Source organism: Acanthaster planci, linkage group LG16, assembly GCF_054643075.1.
Source record: "Acanthaster planci isolate LZ-2023a linkage group LG16, COTS_SCS, whole genome shotgun sequence".
Taxonomy (NCBI): domain Eukaryota; kingdom Metazoa; phylum Echinodermata; class Asteroidea; order Valvatida; family Acanthasteridae; genus Acanthaster; species Acanthaster planci.
Genome location: NC_141792.1, coordinates 7,456,360 through 7,469,624, shown reverse-complemented (window position 1 = coordinate 7,469,624; position 13,265 = coordinate 7,456,360). Strand labels below are relative to the sequence as shown.

Sequence of the window (13,265 nt, the reverse complement as noted above, 5' to 3'; positions counted from 1 at the left end):
AACTGCTGGGTAGGACATGGCATTTAATGGAAATCTGGAGTGTTTTTAAGAAAAAGGACCTCTCAGTAGGGGCTTGGTTTTTTGGGCATGGCACTGGGATAATGTGGATTGATGACTGCGTGTATGTTCACCCTTTTGTCAGTGAGCGTTGCGAGCCTCTTTGATTGCTAATCACAGCTGAGGCTGTAAAAAAGGCATTGACTCTTTAGACAAGGTCCGCTGTGGCCAGCATTGCGAGCCCAATAGACCTGTAACATAATGACATCATGCTTTGTTTACATACAGCTATACTTTCCTTTGGTAGTGGGGTGGGCCATGACCCATTCAGCCCCCACAGGAAAGCGCATCTGTGACTTGTAACAGAAAATGAGCTAAAAGTCAAAATTTCAAAAATTGCGAAGTTTATATGATTTTTTTTATATCAGCTGAAAAGGACCTTTCCAATGGTATCTAACGCTTTTGGTAAAAGTACATTTTGGTGACCATGTGGCATTATTCTGCTTTTGTCCGAATTGTTATGAAACTGACGTTTTTAAATATCTGTTCTTGCTAAAAATTTGGAATTTAATAGAAGGGTTGGTCTTTCCACATATTTCAAAACCCCCAAATTGACCTCCCCTCAATCTTTGACTTTAAACCATCATAATAGCAGAGTTCGACTTTACTCTCATTTTGTCATCGTGTTTGTAAACAAAGTGTGACATTATTATGTTTTAAGTCTGTTGATTTTTGGTTTTGAAAGCACGCCCCCTCTGTGATCAATCCTGTGGGGAATTTTGATGCTTGTAGTTTTTGCCAACTAAGGGTGCCTGGCCTGCATGAAACTGTGCGCCATTCAGAAAATAAGGACTCCTAAGTGCCGTTCCAGGGCCTCCCAGTTGAATGCTGCCGACCAGGGATAAGCCCCCCAAAAGTTGATCAGATGAAATCCAAGGCCTTGCTGTGCAGTCAACCATAAACACAGCAAGGGTCTATGGTCTCCGACAAGGGTGAATAATCACGTCGTCATCATTGCACCATGTGGGTTTAACTTCTGCACGTTTGTCTTCTTCACTCTGAGCCAGTGCATGTTCCGTCACTAAGGCCAGTTTCAAACTACTGTCTGATTTCCACTAACTGCTGTCTTTTGTCTCTAGCTTTGTTGCTTTTGTTGCGTTGTAATCAAGCCTGCTTATTCGTGCTACTTAATGCCACTAATCAATATGCTGCTTACGGTGCATGTTAATGTTGCACTGACAATGCATTGTCATCAGTTCCCCCTTTGTTCTTTTTGCAGTGGTGTAACTATGGTGGAGGGGGATGTGCCCTCTTGGCGGATGCCCGTGCCCCCCCATTTGAAATCTGTCAATAATCTCCTTTGAAATGGAGCTGCAGCTTTGTAGTTGCAGCTGCAACCCCCTTCAAAAAGAGTGTGTGCACCCGGTAGTTTTCCCCTGGGTCCCCCTCCCCAACATGCAGCTCTAGTTATGCCACTGTGTGTTTGCTGTCTCCTTTTTTGATTTCAAAATAAAAAAATCTTGCATGTGCACATCTGTTTTCAAACTTCTTTCTGCTTTTGTGTTGTCTGCGTTATTGGATCTAATTGCAGTGGGTGATGCAGTGTTGTAGTGGAGACCACTTAAGACCTTCACAAGACCAACACAAGACCTCCAGTCTGACTTCAAGTCCCAAGCTATTCAAATGAACCGCAACAACATCAGCATTCCTTTAACATTGTTTACCCTGTTACTTGTGACTGGTCTTGTGCATGGTCTCATGACTGGTCTTGTGCATGGTCTCGTGACTGGTCTTGTGATGGTCTCGACTACAACACGGGGGTGATGGAATCATTAATACTTGGAGGTACCTGTAGGTTGCGAGAGGAGGAAGCAGTCACCCCTTTGTCATCTGATGTCAGGGATGAATTGGAGGTTTTTGTGGCCCTAAGCAGCGTCATAGTCCAGTCCATCACAAGTCCCTTCACAAGACCAGTCATGAGTAATGGGCTGATCATTGACAAAGGAATGCATTTGCCACAGTTTATTTCAATAGCTTGTGAGTTGGCTTGAGACTGAGTGACTTGTGATAGACTTGTGAATGGACTTGCTGGGACTTTGATGGGCTCGACTACAACAATGGTCAATTTTTAATATGTATTCTGTCAAACATGAGATACCAATACGTCATATCAGTGTATTCAAGAATATCAAGGATTTCATCTTTGCATTCAAGTCTGAAATCCCCGCATCACCCACACTGTCACTGAGTTTGTGATTTGAGGCAAGCATTTGTTAGAGCCGTGTGCCAACTAGTGTTGTATGACTTGAGTCCAAACTTGGACTCAAGTCCACTTTTCGTGGACTCCGACTGTTGAGGACTCAGACTTGACTAGCACTCAAACTGAATGGACTCGGTTGCAAGGATTCAGACTCAGATGTGGTCAATTCAAATGCAACACTGGCACAAGCTCTAGAATGATTAAAGTCTTGGTGAACATGTGGGCCATTCGTCTCGGGAAAAAATGGGCATGACCTCAGAGGGGTTTGTCTACGTTTGTGTTGGTGTCTGATGGCAAGACATTACGTGTACTGGAAAATCTCAAAAAAAGATCAGCGTGAAAACAAAAGGTATCGTGACGTCTAAGAAAATATCATGGAGGCATATCCTGTGGAGATACTGCTTGTTGTATGACAACTAACAATACACAGAGGTCCAGGGTCAAGCAAGTTACCGTAGGTGTCCCTAGGTGGCGCTGCACTGCTGGAGACGGGGTACACTCAACAGTTGTTCATGTGTTATCTGCACGTTGGCCAACGTGTACATGTACCTCCTTTGAGTATACAGAGGAGCATTCCTCTACCACTCAAGCCAGGAAAAAAATCGGCAGTTTGTCATGAGCATTTTTTTAAAATAAAGTGGTGGGGGAATGCTCACCTTTGTATACTAGTTACATTACAGCGCATTCGATTGCCTTCCCCATGCTTACTCGGGCCTAGTAACCAACCCGCCAAGACGGTTACTAGGGGAAGTATCCCATAATGCTGTGCAAACACATGGAGGCTTAGTTGAATGATGGGAAGTTGATGCCATTGTGGATAGTTCAGAAAGTGGTGTACATGTATGTAGAGCTAAAGTCAAGTGAGTTCTGTGAAATGAAGGTCAGTGAGTGTGAGTGTGGATGTCCGTTGTTTTCAGCAGCTGGAATTCATGGGTGCAGACCACTAATTCAAGTGAGAATTTCTGACCAGCTCATTCGCATTAAAAGTGCCCCCACAGTATCTTTTGAAAAAGGAGATTGTTTGGCCCCCAAAATGGTGAGAATGTGTAAATCGTTGCCGGGATCAGCTCCCTGGGTCTTTGAGCTTTCATATGAGAGCAGAAGGGTACAAACTACGGTTGAAAAATGGTCTTAAGTGCCCGAGAAAGTTGAGGGTTGCCACTTGAATAATGGCTGCAATCAGACTTCGGAAAAATCACTTTTTGGGGGGTGATTTTGTTTGTGGGAATAATTAAAAATGTGATTGGTTGACCCCCAAAAAATTGAAAAGAAATTGAAAGATTAGTGACCAGACAAGAATTTCATTTGTGTTTCAGAAATCTCAGGGATGTTGGCGTGCATGCTATTGGGCCCTGAACGGTCCTGATTTTACACTGTTTTCAATGGGGCTTGAGCGAGTGGACTGGACCCTGTATGTTGCAATTTCATCTCTGCATGACCTTTTCACCCCAAACTGATCATTCATTACCATGTTTTTCACATGCCGTCTACGACAACACCACAATGAAGCGTGATTGGAGTAATCAAACATGTTGATGGTACGTGTATGAGTTCTGAAGTGAAATGAAGTGAAACTGGAGACTGTGGTAGTTTCTAGAAATCATACCCAAGAAAACACTGTCAGGCAACGATCAACGTAGGCTGCATTAAATATTTAATTTGGCATTTAAAAATAACATGTATTGAAAATGAATTGGTCGGGGAAAAGGAAGCAGACGAGGAGAGGAAACTTGTTTTGTCTTTTACATGACCCTGAGTTTGGCAAAACCTCACTCTGCATTTATTTCAAATTTTGAAATGCAATATCAAACATAATAACCATTTCACTTTAATTCTTGCATTGTACACTGCAACAATCCATTAATAATCTTTGGTATGGTCACCTATCAAAGTTTAAGTTAGGGTAAATCACATTTTAAAACAATCACAGCAATTCAGCATAGTTCATCACTGATGACCTACATAGTTACAGATTCCTGATACTTTATTTCAACATGTATTTAGTCATGTACTAGAACATAAAAAGACGGGTTCTCGTCTAAAATGACACCGACAGAATTTCATTTGGCTGACACTAGAGACACTGAAACATTTCCCAAGCTGACACTGATAGTCTGATGGAACTGCACACGTAGCTCACAATTGTTGATTCTGAACTAAAACCACCCATGCAAGACTCCGGTAATGTTCCAGGTAGGGGGAACCCTCAGAGTACAGAAAGCTAGTCAGTATTACATGTGCATTCCGCTACGAATGCATGTATCTCTTGTTCTTACCGGGATTGATTGTTTAAAGACACCCAAGTTCCAAGAGTTTTCAACTACCCGGGCCTGTGTACTGATGACATCTCCATCTCGCATTGATTACATGTATGGTTTCCTGTGGAGCTTCAAACTTGTCATCCCCACCCGGTTCCCATAGAAACCGCACAGGTGTTAAAGCAAAGTGCGACATCATCAGTACACAAGGCTATTTTAGACCGTACTTAAACATGTTAAGAGGAGAGTAATTGGTGTTACAAGAATATACAGCAGCAGAATTGGTTGTTTGCTTCCCAGTCCTTTGAGAACCAAACTGATTTTTAGACATTGTCACAGTACTTTCTATCTACACTTTCTATTACAACTTTTATCCCAAATTCAGGAATTTCTAATATTTACAGAATCAAATCCATAAACACAAAATGTAAGTCGTGATTCAAAGTATTTCCACATTTATTTTCACTTGGTGGTGTACTTTTAAACGAAATCGAAAAACGTTTGCACTCGGGTTCAGGACAGCTATTTAAATAGTGCAAGAACAGACAATATGCATCAGATTTGTTGAGAAAATATCTAGAAGATTAGTTCTATTTATTTTGTTAAGTTGAATAATTATGATTAGGTTAAGTGATCAAGGGAATATGTACAGTTTTTCATTCCAGGGCAAAATGACCAAACTAGTACTAGCAGAGAGAATAGGGGATTCAGTCAGGAAACACTGGTACAACCATTGCCCGTATATCAAATTGAAGATTTCAAGTCTTTACGTTTATATTTTTAGCAGTTGACTGTTTGAACTTAAAACTCAAAATGCCCAGAGTGATTTACTTAGAAATGTGTTCAGATGCTTTAACCTCAATGTAAAAACCCTCAAAACCCTACCCTTTGAAGAGAGGAAGTCTGTACATTTATTTAAATCCAAGGTGAAACATTTAGTACTGGGAATGTATGTACGTTCATGCATCTACATGCGTAAGTGTAATCACTGGTCATACTGAAGTCAACTTACTCACATGGGTACATATTCTCAAAGTGGCAGTGGGACAGCAGATTATCTGAAGAACGCAAACTAAGCAGTACTATGAACAAATTTACTGACCCAAAAGTGCATACTGGTGAATCGTTTACAATGAATGCTTCAAAATACCGCACGGTGTAAAAAATGATCATTGATCACACTACACACTTTTATCGCACGCTACAATCCTGGTCAAATTTCATTGGGCCCCCACCTGAGGCCCCCCCCCCATCAGTATTGGGTCTCAATGCAGGGTCTGCGCTCCAGCTCGACATGACAACATTGACCGGGGGAGTGGGGGATCTGGAATGGCTGTTGACGTGTCTCCCAATAATTTTGTCCAGGATTGTAAGCGTGACTTTGGAGATGCTACAATGATTGTCAGAGTATAAAATGGCATGATATCATTTCTTGCTAGGCTCACAGGGTGCATTGTTGTTCCGGTTCTCAGAGCCAGTGTTGAACATGACGCACCACAGTCCTTCTACATCTATGATTTTACACATTTTTCCCTGAGTCCAATCAAAGAATTGGCTTTTATCATTTAAGAAGCCTCCTGTAGCTTGAGGAAGTTTACTTGAGGAAGATTTTGCCAAGCAAACTGACTACCAGCTTGTAACTCATACAGTTATGCACAGTTTGGAAGCACTCGGCTCCAACTTGTCAAACAGCTAAGCAACGCCGTACAAATGTGGGCCCGCAAAAAAGCTCTGCACTCGAGACTCCCTACTGATTCTCCTGAAGCTCGTAGTCATTTTGGTTGATCTCCTTCTTCCTTCCAAAACTGGAGGAGATGTCCTCAAAGGTCCTGTTCTTGGTCTCCGGGATGAAGAAGAAGATGAAGATAGTGGTGACAATGACAAACCCCATAAAGACCAAGAAAGAGTAGGCTCCAATGCCATCCTGTGATGGGGAGACACGAGAAAGTTAGAGTGAGAAAACCAAGATGTTGGGTTCCTTTTTGGAGGAGAATTGAAGAATTTTGTTTTTTGGAGTCTGCCATGTATCAGACAAGGTCTCATTGGTCAACTTACTTTGATGGCATCTTATCATTCAGACTACTGCTTTTGGTTGCCAAAGTCAAATAGGAGCGAAATATCCTGCCTATGGACACAACCACCATGTTCCTCTCAGGTGAATCAATTAACGCGTTGACTGCCGCGTATAATTTCAAAGGAGCATTCCTATTTGCCAAGCATTTTATGCATGCACACATATTTAACAGGTACCTTTCAGATGTTTGAACCTGGTTTGAACATGAGCGTTTTACGGATGTATGCCCTCCACACTGCCAATAGCATATCTCTGTTCTTTGGTGATGCCAGTATACATGTATTCAATTTACATTATAACAGTCTTTCATATCCTGCGAGTTTACTCGCAGTCGGCAGTCAACGTGTTAACTTCCGCACAGAACATACGGCTGCAGTGTCACCTCTCAGTGGACAGAAGTTCAAATACATGTAGTTCTCCTTTACCCGAATGAATGGAAAGGAAAGACCAACGACGAAGTTGCACCACCAGTTGACCTGCACCGACAGGGACATGGCCGCCGGGCGAGGCCCCTGGGCCCACAGCTCAGGAACAATCACAAAAGGGATGGGTCCTGGAACAAAGGCAGAGGGAAGATGTCTGTTTACTTCGAGCAAGTCAAGAGAGGTTTTGAAGTCATGAGCCGAATGTCACAGCTGACCCTTGTGATCATCACATTGGGTCAGTTAAGGTGACCCTCATGCACACCGATCACATTCCAAATACCAGCCTTTTGGTTACATACTGATTACCACACGTAAGCCTCAGTGAACTCAAACTTCATTACATTAGAACCTCTCACATTTCGATGCCCTCAGGCAGGCTGTAGGTTAAACATAACACTTGAACACCTCAATGTGTATTTAGGTAGGTGTTGCAAATGGCATATTCAAGCCATGCCCAAATAAAATGAGGTTCCGCGTTACCAACCACTCACAACTGAGGCTCACAAACGTGTTCCAAGGTGTGAGGTTACAAGCAAAACAGTGTGTTGAAACTTCGTTCATTTACAGACACAATCCGACCCACCTGGACCAATAGCAAAGCTAATGATGTATAGGAAGATGAAAACCAGACTCAGCCAGCGCATCCAGTCAAAGGAAGCCTTTAAATTAGACAAACGGAAGCAAAGTTACACAAATACCTTTAAATTTTGGGCAATTGATTCAGTTCACAAAATACTATGATCCACTGTATATCAACTTACAGGCTAATGCACCATAATGCTGCCATGAGTCACTGGGTCACTGCATTACACACATGCCTTTGCAAGGCCACTTTTAAGACAGGACAATCAATGGAACTACAATCCTGACCCAAATATGGCGACGTGTCAAATTCGTTGTAGAGGAACAACTTTAAATTCCCATTTGGAGGTGAGGTGGGTGTCCAGATATATACCGGATCGCAGACAGTACAAGAGAACACAAATTGACAACTACACCCTCTTACAAGTTGCAGATAAGGCCTAATCAGCCTATTTAATTCCTTCACTTCTGCCGTACAAATGCACTCATTTCCCCTTTGATGCTAACTCTTCCTCGTCCATTCTCCAACTCCTGAGAACATTCTTTCTTCAATAACACCTCCAACAACTCTTTTTTTTTTAGATTGAACCTGCAACAAATATATTTTCCATTGCTCTTTAATGCGCACGGCCACCCAGGCGAAGCTTAACTGCATGCACCTAATGGAGACATCTTGTTTGTGTAATCCTTATGTACATTTACATTATTACTCATTTATGTGTGCCTGTGTACACATGCACCTATGAACCTGTACACAATTATAAGCATCGTCAACTGTTTGGGTCATAACTTTCAGTCCCCTACATGTATGTCCAATGGCTGTAGGGTTGACACTTCAAAGGTACAGCCCCAAATTGTTCCAAAAGTAGACTCTTAATGCATTGCACTTAAATGATTGAGAAAACAGTAAACTACAACTGATCTTGTTCAGTTCTTGGTCTTGGTTATCTTGGCAATTGAATGACTTGTAGCAATGGAACTTTGGTATTCCATTAAACCTCCATTTCTTGGTTTGTCTCCCTTTCTTTAATATGCAGTTGGATGGTAATTCCGATGGAGTCAGATACAGCGCCCTCGACACAGAGGAACACTGACCAGTAACCTCTGAACCTGCTGCATCGCCCCGACCAGATAGAACAAAGTGTCAGTAGTTTGACTCATAACCAATCTTTACATGGTGACTGTCTAGAGCTCCTACTACTGGGGATTTACATTCACCTGCAAGCAAACAACAGTCTGCATGCAACGAGTCCACCGCATTGTACACAGGCCCTGTTTGTTTCAAATGGATCTAAATCAGTGATACTAATGCTGGTCTGCACCTGTTAAAACCAGCAACGACCATGATCCGGATCTGTTTGAAACAAACATGGCCTCAGTATCCTGTACCAACCAACAGGTAACGTGCAGTTGATTCATTTCTTCGTGCACAGCAGTGGGCTCAGATGGCATGCCACCCAGCCAGTGCATGAAGATTAGCGAGCCAGGGTTTCCAGACTTATCGGAAATTGTGGAAAATTCTGGGGGCAAAAAAACGTTCTGGAAAAGTCGTGGAGAATAATTCTGTTGTCGGCAGGAAAAAGGTCCTAGAAATCAAGATCGTGCTATGATGAAGTTTTTTATATGCTGCTTTTGATGTGATGAACAGAACTGTGATCGATTTACCGGCTTTTATCAGCTGCTACTAGTGGCTAGGGCAGTCTTCGAGATCATAATACGACTCAACTTTTCTGTATGATGCCATTTAATTTCAGCTGAGTTGTCAGAGTTCAGTCCTTGAAAGTCCCGGAAAAGTCATGACTTTGGTTTTCACACACATTTCTGGGGCAACTTTAAATACACATTGTAAGACTGAATTCAAGTCGGTTCCTTTTTATTTGTCAAACATTATGGGTTTGGGTTCTGTTCAAATTGTCTTTGGTGGTCTGGGACCTGATGTTTCCAGTGAACTGGACGTGCAGTTCTTGTTGAAAAGTTCATTCTGAAGTCCAAAAATTCGGCCAGATAGTGCCTTACTTTGTGAGTTGGTGAAACATGTTTAAATGTTTTTTGTTGCAAACAAGATGCAGTGTTTAACATTTTATAAAGAGAGAGACCAGTCTCTTCATAGATTGAGCTTAAATGGTGTTTTCCCGGGGAAGAAAACTGCCAAAATAGTGAGATATGGGATACAGTTTATTCCAGAAATTAGGGGTCCCTTTTTTTCGTGTCCCCTGTTACATCTGACGTGATTTTGTACGTTCAGAACACATTTTCTGATTTCTAAGAGTGATGAATTAATGCAAATTACCCGCCAAACAAATACTAATAGTTTGAAATCGATTCCGATAATACATGTACTTCCATGTCAAATAACAAAGGTCAGATGTAACAGGTACACAAAAATGGCGCACTTTTGGACCCCTAATTTCTGGAATTACCCATATATGAGGTATTGGTATGTTACCAGATCCTTCAGGAATAATTAGCGTTGATTTTCAATGATAAATTCAAACTGTAATGTTTTCCTTGATAGTAGACAGAACCTGCCACTAGAAAGTTGTGCAGGTTCACTCTTTTTACATAATTACTGGTATGACTGATTTGTGAGAGTCTGAATTCTGTGAAATGAGCTACCTCAACTATCTGAAAATGATCATTGTAGATGAAACTTTTTTTATTAGCATAGTCTTGTTGTGACCATAATGAATGTTTCCTTTATAATTTTCATGCTTTTCACTCTGTTTTTTGCACTTCATTTTAAAGTAACAGCTTGTACATTGTCTGCAAGAGACAATTGAGCTGTTGTCCAGCATTTGTGTGTGTGTGTTTGTAAAGCATATGAAAAGGTTGGATTTCCCCTCCAACGTTTGCTTTGTGCAGCTGGAATTTTTAAAGTTTGGGTTTATAGTGTGTAATTTCCAGATGCCGTGACATTGAATTGGGAAACCGTAAAGTCTAGTTCCTGTGTGAGCATAAATGCATGTAGATGGAGACAGCCTCACCGAAAAGTCCCCAGCCGTTCAGCCGTGGGAACACTTTGTTGCAACTGGTGCAGACACAGATGCAGACAGTTGAAACAGTTTTTAAATTACGATCCATTCTGGCGATCGTCTGAGCAGATTCCTCAGTGTACGACCATACATACTAAGAGGCATGGTGGGAACACACCAGTGTCTCTTTCGCTTCACATTTGGCCCCCTGTCCTCTATTGTCCAGGAAATAAAATGTTAATTTTCAACAGAGTAACCGACCGTAATCAAAAAATGGAATGGAAGTATCACTTCAGCTTCAAAGTGCAGTAAATCCACCCAAATAAAAGGCATTTCATATAAAAACAGCCTGCATCTCGAACGCCATTTTGTTTTCCAGTGTGGGCCATATGACAAAACATGTCCCTTTCACAGCAATCTGTACCTTGGCATCATGTGTGTTGTCATCGATCATCACAACCATAGGGAAAAACAGCTTGACAAACAAGATGGACTAACATTGACAGAGCATTTTCACTGCCGCGTAGGCAGCACAGGCTTAAAACCAGTGGGAAATCATGTAGGCCAATTTCCAATTTCCTCATGGAAAAAAAGATCCATCCCAAACAAGGGAGAGCCCAAGTTTACTCCCCAGACCACGGGTGCACCCTTCTGGGGATCAGTGGGCAGCCGGAACCTGCTCAGATTGGATCATTGTTTTGGTTTTAAACTAAGCAGTCAGTCTTCAATTATTGAAATGCTGCATATCGGGGGTCAGGTAGGGATGACGCAGATGTGTAAGTGTGACAAGTTGTCACAGTAAACCTGGTGAGGTGCACCAAAAGTTTGCAGGATTTCTCAATATTCCAAGACGTCTCAACCATGTCGTAGGGCCCTGGCTTCAACCACATCATCCCAGTTACCCAGTCAGATGGGTCTTTCTTCTTTCTTGGATCCTCCTCACCTGCCCTATCATGCTTTGTCTGATCTCATCCCTCCACAAGTACCCAAAAATTTATCGGTGAATTGAAATGTTATGTGGACATGACAACGGTGCTGTTCTTTTCTTTAATCTTAATGGTAACGGCTTTTACCCATTTTGTACATTTGGAAATGTATTGTAACACCGTGCATTATGTAGGTTGCTTTCTGTTGGAAAGGAATCGTGGAAGAGGATTTTCTTATAACTTGAATGTACGAAGCGCTGCTTAATTCTCATGCTCTGATGACTTTCCTCCTCCTAATGAGAGAGATAATTTGACAATTTGGAATTGGGTTTTATGGTAATGACAAGTTTTGTATTAATGAGCTGGAGTTATATTGATGTAGGCGGAACATGAGTGTCTTGATAGCTTTGTGTGCAATATATTTGTCACACTTTTCTGTTTTCTTGGATTAGGTTCCACTTTAATACATGTACTTGGTTTTCAGTTTAAATAGCTTGTGTGGACAATGGCAGTGGACAATGGCAGTGGCCAATGTGTCTCCAAATGTTGGCAAGTGATTTTGAAGGATTGATTTTTGTACTGGTCTCACGTTGCCCCGAGTCAGTTCGGACAATTCACTATGAGAATATTCAACCCTCAATTCGATCGAACATCTGAATATTCGGTCGTAGTAACCAGCAGAATGGTGAACAAACCATATACAAAATCAGTTGCAATAATGCACACAATTGTACATAAGAGTCACAATAATAGCTTCTCACGTCCAGGAGTATCTCCAGCCACATTTAGAAAGATTTAAGAGACGAACAATACTTCTTACCTTGTTGCAACTTTCTATTCCTTTTATATTGTTCAATTACTTTTTGAATCGTAAGATTTCTGTTGCTTTTCATTTGAACCTGCTTGAAACAAGCCTCATAGTGCATTTTTTTCTCATTTAAAACAAAAGAAAATCGTTCCTACCTTTTCAGAAATTTTAGATTCGAATAGTCATATTCGGAAAATAATATTCAAAAATTTGATAATCGATCAAATATTTGGCACATCCTTGGTCTTGTGCTCTTTTGACAAGGAGTGCCTTGTGTGATATATCCAGCAAGAAATGAGACAGGGGTACCCTCCCCCTGCATGTCCAATCACTATACACACTCTAGACCATTGTTACCTATAACACCCCCCCCCCCACGTCTGAAAAGAATTCCTCAGATTCCAGTGAAAAAATGACCAACACAAAGCATGGGGCTCTCTCCGTCTCGTATCTTGCTTCATATGTTGTAATGGTGATAAAAGGTATTTTCCAAGAATTGAAAAACAAGCGCCTTCTGTCATGTCTGTTTCGCTCCCGATGACAACAAAATGAACAGATCTCGTTCCCTATTTTTGCAAATCATAGTATATGCATGAAAAGAAGTTGGGTTGATTACCAACTGCATGTTGTCTTTTTAAGATAAGATTGTGAATACTGTGTCACAAAAGAAAGCACTGTATTTTCTGTACATTCCTCACCAGTGTCACAAAAATCGGACCAGGACTTTTTTTAGTGTGTTATTTTATACATAATTGTGTATGGCATCAAACATTGCATAAATTGATCGAGCACGAAAATCAAGATCTGGACAGCGTTAGGGTTTTTTTCTTTCCCCGTTTCTATATATTTCTGCATTACTTTGTCAACCCAAATAATACTTGTACCAGTTCATGGTCTGTAGAAAGTCTGGGAATCTTCTCAGGTGTAAGGAAGCACCTTTGAATGTGCAACATTACCATTTTA

General features: G+C 41.4%; 2 protein-coding genes across 2 annotated transcripts in view; one reads left to right on the top strand and one right to left on the bottom strand.

The window, feature by feature from the left end:
• Positions 1 to 13,103, top strand: part of LOC110986531 (solute carrier family 2, facilitated glucose transporter member 3-like) — a 38,934-nt gene extending 25,831 nt beyond the window's left edge. The window contains exon 13 of the mRNA XM_022248462.2: positions 8,634 to 13,103. Coding sequence (XP_022104154.2) covers positions 8,634 to 8,690 — 57 coding nt within the window. The 3' untranslated portion in view covers positions 8,691 to 13,103. The remainder of the gene's footprint in view (positions 1 to 8,633) is intronic.
• Positions 3,988 to 13,265, bottom strand: part of LOC110986532 (solute carrier family 2, facilitated glucose transporter member 5-like) — a 23,302-nt gene continuing 14,024 nt past the window's right edge. The window contains exons 11-13 of the mRNA XM_087147152.1: positions 7,598 to 7,673; positions 7,015 to 7,142; positions 3,988 to 6,439 (exon numbers count right to left, since the gene is read on the bottom strand). Of these exons, the coding sequence (XP_087003278.1) occupies positions 6,263 to 6,439; positions 7,015 to 7,142; positions 7,598 to 7,673 (381 nt within the window). The 3' untranslated portion in view covers positions 3,988 to 6,262. The remainder of the gene's footprint in view (positions 6,440 to 7,014; positions 7,143 to 7,597; positions 7,674 to 13,265) is intronic.